Source organism: Hyperoodon ampullatus (assembly GCF_949752795.1).
Source record: "Hyperoodon ampullatus genome assembly, chromosome: 7".
Taxonomy (NCBI): domain Eukaryota; kingdom Metazoa; phylum Chordata; class Mammalia; order Artiodactyla; family Ziphiidae; genus Hyperoodon; species Hyperoodon ampullatus.
This window is the reverse complement of record NC_136920.1, coordinates 107,082,696-107,099,855: the sequence shown is the minus strand read 5'-3', so window position 1 is coordinate 107,099,855 and position 17,160 is coordinate 107,082,696. Positions and strand designations below refer to the sequence as shown.

The window sequence follows — 17,160 nt, the reverse complement described above, 5'->3', positions numbered from 1 at the left end:
CACAGACACAAACATAAAACAGGAACAAATCACACAAATAAATAGGTAATTGCACACTGTAATGAAAAATGCTTGAGTGAATAAGTATGAACAAATAATATGTCAGTCAGAAAAAATGTTACACTTTAAATAAGCACGTATAAATTATGAAGTGCAATGCGAAATTCACATGACTTTTTCATATACTGTACTTAAAAAAAGTCCACCAAAGCAAAACACTGACTCTTCAAAGCAATTTTGCCCTCCTGCTACCTTGCATTGCCTTTCTGGCCAGCCTTCCTTCGTTCCATTCCTCCAGCACAGGGGAACCTCCTTGGCGGGAAGAGCGCTTTGGTGAAAATCTTTGAGAGGTGCGGATCTAGCCTCCCTGAGTGTCTAACTTACTGCGCAGATTTTAAGAGGAGATAGCTGATAGCTGAAAATGCCGTCAGAACCTTGCAAAACGCGTAACAAACGTACACTGACACCAGTCCTGCTCAGCGCAATCTCAATATACGAAGGAGGGCAACTCCCTGGCTAAACCTTCCTGCTTTCTCTAAAAACCACGGGTTAGACAACTCACCCGAAGAGTAAGCGACAGTCAGATCTGCGCATGCTCTGCTGGTGGACAGCGCCCCTCCTCCTCCTAGTCGGAAGTCCCGGTTTGTTTAGTAAATTACGACAGTCGTAAAGTGAGATTTTGTGACGGCTTCCCAACTTTACGACAACCACTATGGCGGCTGCCGGTGGTGGATTTGAAAGTGCGAGAAGCGTCGACGAGCGTAAAGAACAGACCCGGATTGACAGGACCGAGGTATTGCGACAGGTACCTCAGTTTGGGGGCTTCGGGAACCATTTAGAATTGAGAGAGTGGAGACTTTCTGGGAGCCAGGCCTCTGGTTCTCCTGCCTCCCCGCAGCCTCAGTATCACCTTACCTGGTTGTGTGGGGGTAGATGTCTCCCTTTGGAATGCCCGCAAATTCTTGGGTATCTTCTGCCTCCTAGATGCTCTGGCAGGCTCCAGTTGCTCATACTCTTTTCAGTAAGACTTGTTTATTTCCTCTGAATTTCCTTATCTTTTAAATCATCCATTCTTGACATTTCTATCACCTGATCACCTGAGCTGCGCACTTTCGAAGAACTCCGCCACTTACAACGACTCTCTCTGCGTTTTTTATAGCCTCAGTCCTCGCTCTTGCTATATCTGAAATGAAATTTTCCGTTTTCAGGAACACATGTAAGCCTTGTCAGAGTAGACCGTTTCATTCTCCTTTTAAACTATTGATATCAGTTATTGGCTTACTGTAAATCCTTACTGATGCCAACAAGGATTGAGACGAGAGACCCAGAGAATTAAGCCCTTCGAAAATGGTTGAGAAGCATTCTATTTCTCATTAAGATTGAGATGGGGTAGAGGTAACATAAAGAATGCAGGAAGTAAACTGTACTGTTGAATTATCTGACAAGATGTAAGAAGTGTGGCAATGAAGGGGAAAAGTTGTAGTTGGAGAGCGATGTAAGGTGAAACAAGTGATGGTTTTTGTTTTAAGCTGGAACAGTTTAAAACGAGTTTAAATGCAGATGAGAAGGAGCCGGTATAGGAGACAGGAAGGAGAAGGTGTAGCGACTACAGCCAGATTTACAGGGGAAGAGGGGGCAATAAGTCTTAGGTGAAAGGTTGGTGTTGTTCCCTGATTTCAGCATATGTAATATACGTGTATAATAAATATTCTTCATCCTTGTCTCTGATATTTCAGGCAGTTTTTGGAGAGAGTAGGGTTTGTGATAAATTGTATAGTAGAGCTACGTACAGAGGTTTGAGAAGAACCAACCCCAGCTTTGAAATTTGGGGGGAGAATGAAAAGGCAGGAACAACTTCCTAGAAAGATCTTACTTTATTTGACTGTTGTTGAAAGATGAATAAAAATTAGCAATATAATCATTTGTTTTTAGAAGGGTGATTCTTCCTGAAGCATTTTGGGGGTGTTGGTGGAGGGGTTTGGGCACTGCAGACTGAAGGTGTGGAGGTCAGTCCCCAAACAGTTACAAAAGTATCAGGCAGTATCAGTGGGATAGTGAAGGGAAAAGAGATTCAAGTCATATTTGAGGTAGGGAGCTTAGGGAGAGGAAAGGGTCTACAGTAGGTCCCCGGATTCTGTCTTTGATTGGTGGCTCATTTCACTAGAGATTGGTAATTGGTAATGTGGAAGGAGAGTTTGTTTGTTTAAATCTTTCTTACACTTTGGTAGAAGTAAATTCCTGGTAAGCCTTATATGAAAGTGGGAGAAGTTTTTGTTTTGCTTTTTTGTGAGAGGCAAGTGGATCAATTGTTAATTTTTCTTTTTTCACTGTTTTAGGCTAAAGCCAATTTTGAAAAGGAAGAAAGGCGTAAAGAACTTAAACGACTTCGGGGTAAGGAAACATGGATGCTACCTGATGTGAATGAGCGAGTTGAACAAATCTCACAGGTGAATACTAACAGGCTTACTTGATGTAAGCTTATCTGTCTTTTTTTTTTCCTTTTTGTACTTTTTCAAGTTAATATTGGAGGAGTAACTTTATAGACTATTTTTGCAAGTTACAGAATAAATATCACATAGTTGGCATTACTGAATATTTTCTCTCTCTGGCCAAAGTAGTATATTTTAATATTTTGGACATAATGACATTGGAAAGATTTTGTTAGTTGAGTTGGCTGGTAGAAAGCTTAGCTTCAAATTTCTAGCCCACTTGTGGCAAGTTTATGGATCTAAAAAGTTATGTGTTTTAAGCTTAATGTCATGCTTTTGTTTCTTTTTCTTTTTTTTTTTAGGGGGGTTGTCTCAATCCTTGTTTTCTCTTCCCACAGTTTATGCTATCTTGTTATATTTTATGTGACTGGTAATCTTCTATAAATTGTTTTGGGCCTACTGAAGGAGATACACACACACATGTCTGTGCATATATGTGTTTATTTGATTATATCTGTCTGTCAATGTATCTACAAATAAAACTTCCCTCATATTTTTCTAAGTAATTTTAGCTATATGATTTATTAGTAGTGGCATATATTGTAGAAGTATGGTAAAGTTTCTTAGAAGAAATTATTTATTTAGTCATATTCCTTGTCTCCTTTCATGAAAGATTTAAAGTTTTTTGGAATATAGAGCTTTCTTTTCCTCAAAATACTTCCTTTTAAAGTAAGCTAAACTAAATTCTTACCTCTTCGACATGATTATTTATAGGAACACTCTGTGAAGAAAAAGAAGAAAAAAGACAAGCATTCAAGAAAAGTAAAAAAAGAGAAGAAAAAAAAGAGCAAGAAACAAAAGTGTGAAAAAAACAACGAGTCAACTGATAGTTCATCAGTAAGTATGTACTAAAACTAACCAAAGCAGCTACTTGAGAAAATTGTATTTAGAGGAACAACATATGGGAACCTAAAATATATATGAGAACTTAGATAATATTATTAGTTAGGATATGAAAATGCCTGGGAGACATCTACTTGGAGATGTCCAGGAAATGGTAGAAATATGGATCTTAGGTTATAGATAAAGGTAAGAGGATAGAGATACATTTCGAGAATCATTGCTCATTGAAGCCATTAGGATGGATGAATTGCCTAGGGTAATTGAAAAGAAAGAAGAATACCAATACTGAGCAGCCAGACAGAAAGTAAAGGATATTAAGTAGAAGTAGTTGGAAAATTAGGAGAAGCAGGAAAGAGTAGTACTGTAAAATAAGGGAAAAGAGTGCCAACATATTTCAGAGTCTGTTACCTCTGTTTGCTTTTCATAGAAATTAACATTTAAGTCTTTAAAATAGGTTGTATTTATATATTTATCTTTGGGAGAAAAAGGAAGAGAATGCTGGGTCTGCTGTGTCTCTAGCCAGGTCTGGGGTGAGAGGACTTACAGAGGATAGGAAAGCAGGCCAAACCCTCATGCTTATTTTCAGGAAGAGAAAGGTATGTTGTGCCTAGTGAGTGATGAGCTAGAGATGTTTAGGGATAATTGGACTCATAGGTACGATCTTTAGAGGATTATACTCTCAGTTGAATCATCATGTTTGACAATCTGGCCTTCTTGTAGTTTCAGAAATTAAAATTTTGGCAGTATACCCTGAGATGATAATTGGCTCATGAAAGCCTATCTTATTTGAGAACGCAGTATCTTAATTCATAGTGAGAAATACACCTGGATAGTTTTATTGACTATCCAGCATATTTTGTAATGGTAGGAATATTATATAGAAAAAAATTTTTTTTGGAATATAACTCAGTGCAAAGGGAGTTAGAAAATCTTAATGTGAAAAGAAGATAGAGGCACTTTGTCCACAATTGTGGGATTGAGTTGCTGACCCCATTGAGAATTTGATAGAAGTGATCTTTTCTTCAAAAAGAAATTTATATACAAAGTTGTTTATTTCAGCGGAGTTTGTAAAACTCCCCGGAGTTTACACAAGGATCACAGGTTAAGAATCCTCATCCCATGGGCATATATCTGCCAGGGCAACTAAACATTTATGTCATTTGATTAAGGGCACTTGCTTCCCTTTATTAGAGACACACTGTCCTGTTCTTTGTTGTTCTTGTTGCTATTGCTGTTCTTCTCTGCAACATACGTAAGTCTTTTTGTTGCAATATATAGCATGTACATTTATACATACCTATTAAGTTGTATAACATATACCTTAGAGAGAGCAGTTTGAATGAATGCTCAGTGCCCACATCACATTGAGGTTGACTGAAGAAGAACAGAGAAACATACTGACAGTGAAGGGTAGGAAAGACAGAATGATAGCTAGGGGAATCAGGTTGGTTGGGAGGTCTTTTTGAGAAAATGATTTTAGGAAGAGAGGGATAAATATTACTGAGGAGAATGCTAAGTTTGGGTGAGCAAGCTTCCAGGGGAAAGGGTAAGCTTAGATGGGAAGTAGGATCACCTTCTCTTCTGAGCCAGAGGGAAGTAGTAAAGATGTGTACAAATACAGATAAATAAGGACGAGGTAGCAGGTAAATAAGGGGAGCAGATTATTGATGGTGTTTCTGCTTGATGTTCTCTGTTTCCTTTGTGAAGTAGAAGGTAAAATCATCATCTGAGATGACAACTTGGGAGTAGAAGTAGGATGGAGGGATTGAGGAAATAGTATAGATTTGAAACAACTTTGCTTAGGTAATAAAAGAAGCAAATGAATTGCTGGGAACCATTGAGGATCCATGTGAGGCTGGAAAGCATATCTTGACTGTCAAGGTCTCTTTTTTTTTTCTTTTAACTTTTAAAATAAGCTTTACTGAGGTATAATTTATATATAATAAAATAATCCTATATTAATTGTACTATTTAATGAATATACCTTTTTAACGCTGTCAGTTAAGATAGCATTTCCATTCCCCATAAAGTTCTTAGTGGCTCTTTGCAATCAATTCCTCCTCACCCTCCCTCCTCCTCCACTCTGGGATTGGGCAGGCATAGATCTGTTTAGCACACTATAGGTTAATTTTAGCTGTTCTAGAATTTCATATGAATATTCATATATGGTTGACTCTTGAACAACACTGGTTTGGACTGCACAGGTCCATTTGTACGTGGATCTTTTTCGAGAAATATGTACTGTAGTACTGCACGATCTACAGTTGGTTGGTTGAATCTGTGGATGTGGAACCATAGATACGGATGGCCAACTGTAAAGTTACATGTGGATTTTCCACTGCACGGAGGATCAGCACCCCTAACCCCCACATTGTTCAAGGGTCAACTGTAATATGATCCTTTTTGTGTTGGGCTTCTTTGGCTTTACATAATGTTTTTGCAACTCATGTAATTGCATGTATCAGTATTTCCTTTCTCTTTATTGCTATATTCCAGTGTATGAATATACCATAATTTGCTTATCTGTCTTATCTGTTCAAAGTCATTTGGGTGGTTTTTTAGTTTGCGCTAGTTTGAATAAAGCTACTGTGAATGTTTGTGTACAAGTCATTTGGTGGACATGTTTTTCTCTTGGAAAAATGCCATAGTTTTCCAAAGTGTTTGGACCATTTTACACTCCTACCAGCAGTATATGAGAATTCCAGTTATTCTACATCTTTGCAAGCACTTGGAATTTTCAGCCTTTGTACTTTTTTGGCCATCCTACTATGTGTAGTAATATTTCATGTGATATTTCCCTGAACACCAGTGATGTAGAGCATTACTTTAAGTGTTTATTGGCCATTCTGTGTTCTTTTATGAAGTCCAATTTATTAATTATTTTCTTTTATCATTAATTTTTCATAGTTACTGCTTTTGGTGTCCTAAGTTTTGCACATCTCAAGGTTGTGAAGATCTTCTCCTGTGTTTTTTTCAAGAAGTTTTGTAGCTTTGGCTTTTTCGTTTATCAGCGATTCATTTTGAGTTAATTTTTGCTTATGGTATGTAGTAAGTGTCAAAGTTCAGTTTTTTCAAATGGATTTCCACTTGTTCCAAAATCATTTGTTGAGAAGGCTAACCTTTCTCTGTTGAATTACTTAGGCTCCTTTGTTTTAAATACAATTGAGCATATATATTTGTGGGTTAATTTCTAGACTCTGTTCTGTTCCCTTGGCTTGCATGTCTCTCCTTGGCCGGTAAATAAACGGTCATAATTACTGCAATTTTAGGGTAAGTCTTGGCATAAGGTAGTGTAAGTTCTGTGATTTTGTTCTTTTTGAAAATTGTTTGCTACTCTAAATTCTTTGCATTTTTAAAATAAATTTTAGAATCAGCCTATCACTTTCAACAAAAGTATGTACTGATATTTTGATTGGAATTGTTTTGCATCAATAGGTCAACTTTGGAAGAATTAATATCTTAAAATAGAGAGTCTTCCAACCCATCATGCATGTGGTATATCTCTCCATCTCTTTAAGTCTTCTCTAATCTCTCTCACAGTGTTCTGGAATTTACAGTGTAGAGGTCTTACTATCATCTTTTGTTATATTTTTTATATTTTATTTTCTTGGGGTGCTGTTGGAAATGGAATTAAAATAAATTTTATTTTTTGTGTATTTGCAGCTAGCACATACGTTTACAGTGGATTTTTGTATATTTACCTTGTATCTTGTCACCTTGCTAAATTCACAGGTACTAGTGTTAGTTTTTTTTGGTTGATTTCTTAGTACATGATTATGTTATGTACATGATTATGTTATGTGTGAATAAAGACACTTTTTTTTCTTTCCGATCTCTAGGCGTTTTATCCCATTTGTTAATTTTTTGTTATTTTGTTTCACTTGCTAGGCCTTCAATATAGTGTTGAATAGAAGTGGTGAGAGTGGACATCCTTACCTGTTCTTTATCTTAAGTGGAAAGCATTTATCTTTCACCTTTAAGCATGATGTTAGCTGTGGACTTTTCATGTATGCCCTTTTAGACTGAGTAAATTCTCCTCTATTTTTATTTTTTTCTAAGAGTTGGTGTCTTGAATAGCATTGGATTTTGTCAAATACTTTTTCTGCATCTGTTTATATAATCATGATTTTTCTCTTTTATTCTGTTAATATGGAGAATTACATTGGTTGATTTTTGAACGTTACAGCAACCTGAATTTCTGGGATACACTCTATTTGGTTATTTTTGTTTATTTAATTATAAAATATTTTATATATACTTACAAGTACATTTTATTTTATATATTTTTTTTCTGATGTGATTTGCTCACAATTAGTTGAGAATTTTTGCATCTGTGTTTATGAGGGGTATTGGGTTTTGTTGTAAGGGTAATACTGGCCTCACGTATGAATTAGGAAGTATTCCCTGTTCTTCCATTTGTAGAAGACTTTGTGCAGGATTGGTGTGATTTCTTCCTTAAAGGATTGTTAAAACTCACTAGTCAAACTGTTTGGGCCTGGAGTTTTCTTTGTGGGATGCTTAAAGCACAAATTTAATTTCTTTAATATCTGTATTAAATGTTTTCTCTTTATTCTTGAGTTAGTTTTGGAATTAAGGTTTGCAAGGAATTTGTTTATTTCATCTAAATTGTTGAATTTATTGTCATAATATTGTAATATTCCTTTATTGTCCTTTTAATGTCTTTTGAGTCTGTAGTTATGTCCCCTCTTTCATTCCTGATTTTGGCTATTTCTATTTTCTCTTTGTTTCCTTGGTTAGAATAGTTTTAGGTTTATCAATTTTATTAATCTTTTCAAAGAATTGCCTTTTAGGTTCATTAATTTTCTAGTTGTGTATTTTCTATTTTATTGATTTCCACTGTCTTTTTACTGTTTCTTTGCTATTACCTATTTTGTATTTAATTTGCTCTTCTTTTTCTAGCTTCCTGAAGTGGGTCTGTAGGTCTTTGATTCTAAATCTTTCTTATTTTCTAATGAGTATTTAATCTACAATTTTTTCTCCTAGCGCTGTTGTATCTCCATCTAACTAATTTTGATGTGTTATGTTTTCATTGTCATCTTTTCAAAATATTTTCTAATTGATTTTGTTACTTTTTTTTTTAACTTACAGACTATATATGAGTTTAAATTTTTCCAGGTATTTGTGGATTTAACCAGTTTTGTTTTTGTTTTTGACTTCAAATTTAATTCTCTTGTTGTCATAAAACATACTCTGTATAATTTAGTTTAAAAATAAATCATATAGACTAATTTTATGGCCTAGCCTATGCTCTATCTTGGTGAAAATTCCTTATGGAATTGAAGTGAATGTATATTCAGCTGTTGTTAGTTGTAGTGTTCTGTGAATGTCAACATGGGAAAATTTATTCATAGTGTTAAGTCATCTGTATTCTTACTGATTTTCTGTTTTCCTCTTCTGTCAGTTACTGAGAGAGCAGCAGTAAAATCTCTGTGTTGTGGATTTGTCTTTTTCTTCTTTCAGTTTTGTCAGTTTTTGCCTCATGTATTTTGAAGTCTTGTTAGATACATACACATTTAGGATTGTTGTATCTCCTTGATGAATTGACGATTATATCATGAAATGTTCCTCTTTATTTCTGGTAATATTCATCTTTAAGGTCTACTTTTGTCCCATAGTAATAAAGCCTTTTCAGTTTTCTGACTTTCTGTTTTCATGGTGTATTTTTTTAATCTTTTAGTTTTAATGTATCTGTTTATTTTATATTGAAAGTGTATTGCTTGTGGACAGTCTGTGTTTGGGGCTTGCTTTTTTATCTAGCTTATCAGTTTCTTCTTTTAAATTAGAGGATTTTCTCCACTATATAATATGACAGCCATATTGACTTTAACATTTTTGGTTAAAATTTACTGAAGTTATATCAGGTTGAAAGTTCATTTCTTCAGTCTCACTAGCCAAATTTTTTAAGTGTTTGTAGACACATATGGCTAGGTTAGTGGCTACCATATTGGGTGTAGGTATAGAAAGACCCTGTTAGATAGTGCTGGTTTAGATTATTTACGTATAATGTAATTACAGGTATGTTTGGGTTTGTCTGCCATCTTGCTTTCCCTTTTCTATTTGTCCCATTTATTTTTTCTCTTCCTTTTCCTAGCTTCATTTGGATTAATTGGTTTTATTTTAGTGTTCTTATTTGTTTATTCATTCATTGATTCATTCTATTTTTTTAGTTGAATGAAAGATTTCTAAAATTCTGTAGTGCCTTATACTTTTCAAAAGTTTCACAGACATGATTTAATATAATCCCATAATAACCCTTAATTTGAATCCCCTGTGCCTATATTGCCCCTTTCCCCTTCTCTCTCCCCACTGTTATCTCTATATATAGATATACCTCTATATCTATGAGTCTGTTTCCTTTTGCTTTATTCACTAGTTTGTTTTATTTTTAGATACCACATATAAGTGATATTTTGTAGTGTTTGTCTTTCTTTGTCTCACTTACTACTTCACTTAGCATAATGCCCTCCAGTTCTGTCCATGTTGCTGCAAATGGCAAAACTTCATTCTTTTTTATGGCTGAGTAGTATTCTATTCTATTGTATATATATATACATATATATATATATATATATATATATATGTATATATATATATGCCATATTTTTATCCATTCATCTGTTGGTGGACATTTCGGTTGCTTCCATACCTTGGTGATTGTAAATAATGCTGCTCTGAACATTAGGGTTCATGTATCTTTCTGAATTCGTGTTTTTGTTTTTTGGGGGTATATACTTGGGAGTGGAATTGCTAGATGATATGGTAGTTCTATTTTTAGTTTTTTGAGAAACCTCCATACTGTTTTCCACAGTGGCTGCACCAGTTTACATCTCACCAACAGTGTAACATGGTTCCCTTTTCTTCACATCCTTGTCATTTGTCATTTGCATTATTTTTGATAATAGCCATTCTGACAGGTGTGAGGTGATATCTCATTGTGGTTTTGATTTGCATATCCCTGATGATTAACGATGTTGAGTATCTTTTCGCCCATCAGCCATCTTCATTTCCTCTTTGGAAAAATGTCTGTTCAGTTCTTCTGCCCATTTTTGAAATGGGTTATTTGTTGTTTTGATTATGAGTTGTATAAGTTGTTTATATATGTGGGGTATTAACCCCTTATCAGTCATATCATTTGCAAATATTTTCTCCCATTTAGTAGGTTGTCTTTTCGTTTTGTCAGTTGTTTCCTTTGCTGTTCCAAAGATTTTAAGTTGAATTAGGTCCCATTTATTTACTTTTGCTTCTGTTTCCTTTGCTTTAAGAGACGGATCCAAAAATATATTGCTGTGATGTCAAAAGAGTGTTCTGCCTATGTTTTCTTTTAGTTTTACAGTATAGGTCTTACATTTAGGTCTTTAACCCAGTTTTGGGTTTATATTTGTATACGGTGTTAGAGGATGTTCTAATTTCATTCTTTTACATGTAGCTGTCCAGTATACCTAGCATCACTTATTGAAGGGACTGTCTTTTCTCCATTGTATATTTTTGCCTCCTTTGTCATAGATTAATTGACCATAGGTGTATGGGTTTATTTCTGGGCTCTCTATCCTGTTCCATTGATCTATGTGTCTTTTTTTTTGGTGCCAGTGCCATACTGTTTTGATTACTGTAGCTTTGTAGTATAATCTGAAGTCTGGGAGCATGATTCCTCCAGCTCTGTTCTTCTTTCTCAAGATAGCTTTAGCTATTCAGTGCCTTTTGTGTTTCCATACAAGTTTTACAATTATTTGTTCTAGTTCTGTGAAAAATGCCATTGGTAATTTGATAGGGATTGCAGTGAATCTGTAGATTGCCTTGGGTAGTATGGTCATTTTAACAATGTTAATTCTTTCAATCCAAGAACACAGGTATATCTTTCTGTTTGTGTCTTCTTCAGTTTCTTTCATCAGTGTCATATATTTTTCTGAGTACAGGTCTTTTACCTCGTTAGGTAGGCTTATTCCTAGATATTTTATTTTATTTTTTGATGTGGTGGTAAATGGGGTTGTTTCTTACATTCTCTTTCTGATAGTTCACTGTTAGTGTATAGAGATGCAACAGATTTCTGTATATTAATATTGTATCCTGCAACTTTACTGAATTCATAGATAAGCTCTAGTAGTTTTCTGGTAGTGCTTTTAGGATTTTCTATGTATAGTGTCATGTCATTTCTAGATAATGACAGTTTTACTTCTTCTATTCCAATTTAGACTCCTTTTATTTCTTTTTCTTGTCCGATCATGGCTAGGACTTCTAAAACTATGTTGAACAAAAGTGGCAAGAGTGGGCATCCTTGTTTTGTTCCTGATCTTAGAGGAAATTGAGCATGACGTTAGCTGTGGATTTGTCATGTATGGCCTTTATTATGCCCACTTTCTGGAGAGTTTTTATCATAAATGGCTGTTGAACTTTAACGTAAGGTTCTTCTGCATCTATTGAGATGGTCATATGGTTTTAATTCTTCAATTTGTTAATGTGGTGTATCACATTGATTGATTTGTATTGAAAAATCCTTGCATCCCTGGGGTCAATCCTACTTGACAAAGGTGAATGATCCTTTTAATGTATTGTTGGATTCAATTTGCTTATCTCCTGTTGAGGATTTTTGCATCTATCTTCAGCAGTGATATTGGCTGGTAATTTTTTTTTCGCAATATGTTTGTCTGGTTTTGGTATCAGGGTGATTCTGGCCTCAGAGAATGAGTTTGGAAATGTTCCTTCCTCTGCAATTTTTTTGGAATAGTTTGAGAAGGATAGCTGTTAACTCTTCTCTAAATGTTTGGTAGAATTCACTTGTGAAGCCATCTGGTCCTGGACTTTTGTCTGTTTGGAGTTTTGTTTTTTTTTTTTAATTACTGATTCAGTTTCATTACTGATAATTGATGTATTCATACTTTTCTATTTTTTCTTGGTTCAGTCTTGGGAGATTGTTCCTTTCCAAGAATTTGTCTGTTTCTTCTAGGTTTTTCATTTTATTGGCATATAGTTGTTCTTCGTAGTCTCTTTTGATCTTTTGTATTTCTGTGGTGTTGTAACTTATACTTTTTCATTTCTGATTGGACCATTTCTCTTTTTCTCTGATGAATCTGGCTAAAGGTTTATTGGTTTTATTTATCTTTTCAGAGAACAAGCTTTTAGTTTCATTCATCTTTTCTGTTGTTTTTTTAGTCTCTGTTTCATTTATTTCTGCTCTGATCTTTATGGTTTCTTTCCTTCTACTAACTTTGAGTTTTGTTTCTTCTTTTGCTTGTTTCTTCAGGGGTAAGTTAGGTTCTTTATTTGAGTTTTTTCTTGCTTCCTGACATAAGCCTGTATCACTGTAAAATTCTCTCTTAGAACTGCTTTTTCTCATCCCGTATGTTTTGGATCGTCATGTTTTCAGTGTTATTTGTCTCTAGGTATTATTTCCTCTTTGATTTCTTCAGTGATCCATTGGGTTTTTAGTAGCAAATTCTTTAGCCTCCACATGTTTATTTTTTTTGCAGTTTTCTTCTTGTACTTGGTTTCTGGTCTCACAGCATTGGCAAAGATGCTTGATATGGTTGCAGTTTTCTTAATTTTACTGGGGCTTATTTTGTGACATTTCTCTAAGTTATTGTTTGTCTGAAAATTTGTTTTGTTTAGTCTTCATTTTTAAAGTTTTTTTCCTAGACAGATAATTTTAAGTTTATAGTTCTTTTCCTGTACTTTAAGATGTCATTTCATTGTTTTTTGCCTACATTGTTCCTAATGAGAGAAATTTGCAGTCATTTTTATCCCTTTTTCTCTGTATATATTTATTTCTGCTCTGAATGCTTTAAAATTTTTTTCTTTATCTTTTTTTTAGCAAATCAATTATGATGTTTGATATTGTTTTCTTTGTCTTTATCCTGCCTTGGGTTCATTGTGCTTTTTTTATTTATGAGTTCATAGTTTCCATCAAATTTGAAACTTTCTGGCTATTATTTCGTGAAATGTTTTTTGTGTCCCCTCTTATTCTGCTAGTATCCTTAATTCTGTCCCATAAGTCACTGAGCCTTTATTTACTTTTGTTCTAGCCTTTTCTGTTCTTTAGTGTGGATAAATTTTACTGTTGCATTTTAGGTTCAAGTTCACTAGCCTTTTCTTTTGTAGCATCTAATTGGCTGTTATCCCCAGTCATTAAGGTTTTCATTTCAGTTATTGTATTTTTCATCATTAGACATTTCATTTGGGTCTTTTTTATATCTTCATTTTGACTCCTATTTGTTCATGCTTTCCTTTCCTTGGGCATATTTATAATAGTGGTGTCAAAATCCTAGTTTGCTGTGTCATTATCTCTTTATTTCTTGTTCTGTTTTGATTAACTGATTTCTTTTCTTGTCTTTGGGTCACATTTTCCTGCTTTGAATGTCTAGTAATTTCTAATTAGACACTGAACCTTGTGAAAGTTATATTGTGACTACTGGATTTGTTGTCTTCCTTTAAAGGGTCTTGAGTTTTCTTTTGGTGGGGAGTAGGTTACTTGTGTATTAGCTTAATACTTTTCAAAGGCTGGTGTTTAAGTTATGTTTGTGTGCATCTAGAGTAGCCATTACTTCTAAGACATGCTAAGGCGTGCCTTTGTGGTTTCTCTGCTGATTGCCCTCGGTATTCAAGGAGATTTCTCTATTCTGGTTGGTGGGAACGAGAATGTCTTCTAGCCCTTTGTGAGCTCTGGGGATTTCTCTGCTCATAACACTCTAATAATTGTTCCTTCCATGGTAATTATTCTTTGTCTATCCTTGTGGACTTGCATCCTAAGAATGTTCAGTTTGGTATTCAGTTAAAGACTACAGGGGTCTCTTATATAGTTTTCTGGAGTTCTTTCTCTGTGGTGCTCCCTTTTCATGGATGCTCTATCTCAGCCATCACAAAGTAAAAATTCTGTTTTCTTATCTCAGTGAGATAGTCATTATTGGGCTTGAGTTACCCTGCCTGTGCCATGGTCTAGAAAGTGCCACTAGGCAAAAAGCATTAAAGTAAAAATTCTGTTTTCTTATCTCAGTGAGATAGTCATTATTGGGCTTGAGTTACCCTGCCTGTGCCATGGTCTAGAAAGTGCCACTAGGCAAAAAGCATTAGAGTGTAATTGTAGCACTCACCTCGTTTGTTTGCCTTTTCTCAGGGATCATAGTCCTGCACAACTGAGATTCAGTGTCTAAAAACAGTTGTTTCTTATATTTTAAATTTTATTTCCATTTCTGTATATTTTTCTAGTCTGATGTAGCATTTATTTTTTCATGACTAGTGCAGAAGTCTTCAAGTATCTTTGAGAAATATATGTATTTATGTAGGTACTTTATATTTTAAATATAAAATGTATGCATTTTATGTGTATTATGCAAATATAAGTACATGTATTTTATCTATATATGTAATACTTCATATATATATATATATATATATATATATATATATATATATAATATGTACATTTACATATGTTTTTATTGGTGGCACTTTTCTGTTTTGGTCCTGTATTTAGGTTTTGACTGTTAGATAGGATTAAGAGTGTGATTAATTATGATGGCTACACATGAGAAGAAGAGTCCTGGGAGCTGTCTTAGGTCAAGAGGCACATTGATGGTTTATGAGTTCTTCAAGGTAGGATGGAGGACTGAAACAGCAGGAGAACTTAGGTCATAGCATGGGGAGAGGGGAACATAAGTCATGCTGAAGTGGAGGTGAGTGAATAATAGTGAAAGTTAGCAACAAAATTAATAGAAAGGGAATGGAGGCAGGAGAGTTGTACAGAATGGTCCAGTTGTCGTTGTGTAAATGAAAAATGAGTACTAGCTATATCACATATGCTTCTTTCATTCAGTACCTAGTATTTAATGCAGGCTGCTGCTTAAAGTTTCTGACTTGGGCTTTTGCAAGGGTGGATTGAGTTAATTTTAATGCACATTTATTGAATGCCAACTCTTTGCCAGACATTTTTATATACATGGGGAATACAAATATATAGAGTTCAAACTTTTGGGGAACTCATTTTAAAATTAAACAGACACATACTTCCAGTATGTAATCTCATGATGCCAAGGCATTTCAGGATATTAAGGGAAGGAGGATTTCATATGCAGGTTTTGAGGAAATGATGCTTGAGTTGAGAATTAAAGGATGAGTAAGAATCACCCTGGCATATAGAGGTGTGTGTGCACAAGGAATTGTGAGAGCAAGGCATGGAAGTAGGAGATAACATGATATAAAATTGTCTGTGTGTGCGTGTGTGTGTTTATGTATGTACATAGGTAAATACAACTATAAGCAACTTAACAATATTAGATTATAAAACAAGAGGAGAGTGAATGGAGATGAAATTGTAAGAGTTTACTTTGTAAACCAAGAAGTTTGAATTATTCAGTAGGGAGTATATCATCAAATTAGGTTCATTTGTGTTACTAGAGAACCCCAGAATAGCCATTGGTTAATATTAAATATATAGAATATAAAAATAGTTAACTTTTCTTTTTTCTTTTTCTGAATTTTATTTTTATTTTTTTGTACAGCAGGTTCTTATTAGTTATCTGTTTTATACATATTAGTGTATATATGTCAATCCCAATCTCCCAATTTATCCCCTGCACCCCCACATTTGGTGTCCATACATTTGTTCTCTACATCTGTGTCTTTATTTCTGCCTTGGAAACCTGTTCATCTGTACCATTTCTCTAGGTTCTAAATATATGCATAAATGTAGGATATTTGTTTTTCTCTTTCTGACTTACTTCACTCTGTACGACAGTCTCTAGGTCCATCCACGTCTCTACAGATGACCCAATTTCGTTCCTTTTTGTGGCTGAGTAATATTCCATTCCATTGTAGATATGTGCCACATTTTCGCTATCCGTTCGTCTGTTGATGGGCATTAGGTTGCTTCCATGACCCGGCTATTGTAAATAGTGCTGCAGTGAACGTTGGGGTGCATGTGTGTTTTTGAATTATGGTTTTCTCTGGGTATATGCCCAGTAGTGGGATTGCTGGGTCATATGGTAATTCTATTTTTAGTTTTTTAAGGAACCTCCATACTGTTCTCCATAGTGGCTGTATCATTTTACCTTCCCATCAACAGTGCAAGAGCATTCCCTTTTCTCCACACCCTCTCCAGCATTTGTTGTTTGTAGATTTTCTGATGATGCCTATTCTAACCGTTGTGAGATGATACCTCATAGTTTTAATTTGCATTTCTCTAATAATTAGTGATGTTGAGCAGATTTTCATGTGCCTCTTGGCCATCTGTATGTCTTTGGAAAAATGTCTATTTAGGTCTTCTGCATATTTTCTGATTGGCTTGTTTTTTTAAATATTGAGCTGCATGAGCTGTTTTCATATTTTGGAGATTAATCCTTTGTCAGTTGCTTCATTTGCAAATATTTTCTCCCATTCTGACTGTTGCCTTTTCCTATGGTTTATGATTTCCTTAGCTGTGCAAAAGATTTTAAGTTTAATTATGTCCCATTTGTTTATTTTTGTTTTTATTTTCATTATTCTAGGAGGTGGGTTAGAAAAGATCTTGCTGTGATTTATGTCAAAGAGTGTTCCTCTTATGTTTTCCTCTGAGTTTTACAGTATCTAGTCTTACATTTAGGTCTTTAGTCCATTTGGAGTTTATTTTTGTGTACGGTGTTAGGGAGTGCTCTAATTTCATTCTTTTACATGTAGCTGTCCAGTTTTCCCAGCACCACTTATTGAAGAGACTGTCTTTTCTCCATTGTGTATCCTTGCCTCCTTTGTCATAGGTTAGTTGACCATAGGTGCATGGGTTTATCTGTGGGCTTTCTATCCTGTTCCATTGATCTAAATGTCTGTTTTTGTGCCAGTACCATAT

At 34.8% G+C, this 17,160-nt stretch overlaps 1 protein-coding gene across 3 annotated transcripts in view; it reads left to right on the top strand.

Moving 5' to 3' along the window:
• Positions 1-689: 689 nt before the first annotated feature.
• Positions 690-17,160, top strand: part of CWF19L2 (CWF19 like cell cycle control factor 2) — a gene marked incomplete at its 3' end in the record, with an annotated part of 168,843 nt that continues 152,372 nt past the window's right edge. For 2 of the 3 annotated variants that reach the window (XM_079708103.1, XM_079708102.1), the window contains exons 1-3: positions 690-805; positions 2,337-2,447; positions 3,204-3,326. In XM_079708103.1, coding sequence (XP_079564229.1) covers positions 713-805; positions 2,337-2,447; positions 3,204-3,326 — 327 coding nt within the window. In that variant the 5' untranslated portion in view covers positions 690-712. The remainder of the gene's footprint in view (positions 806-2,336; positions 2,448-3,203; positions 3,327-17,160) is intronic. The other variant, XM_079708104.1, reaches the window with a different exon arrangement.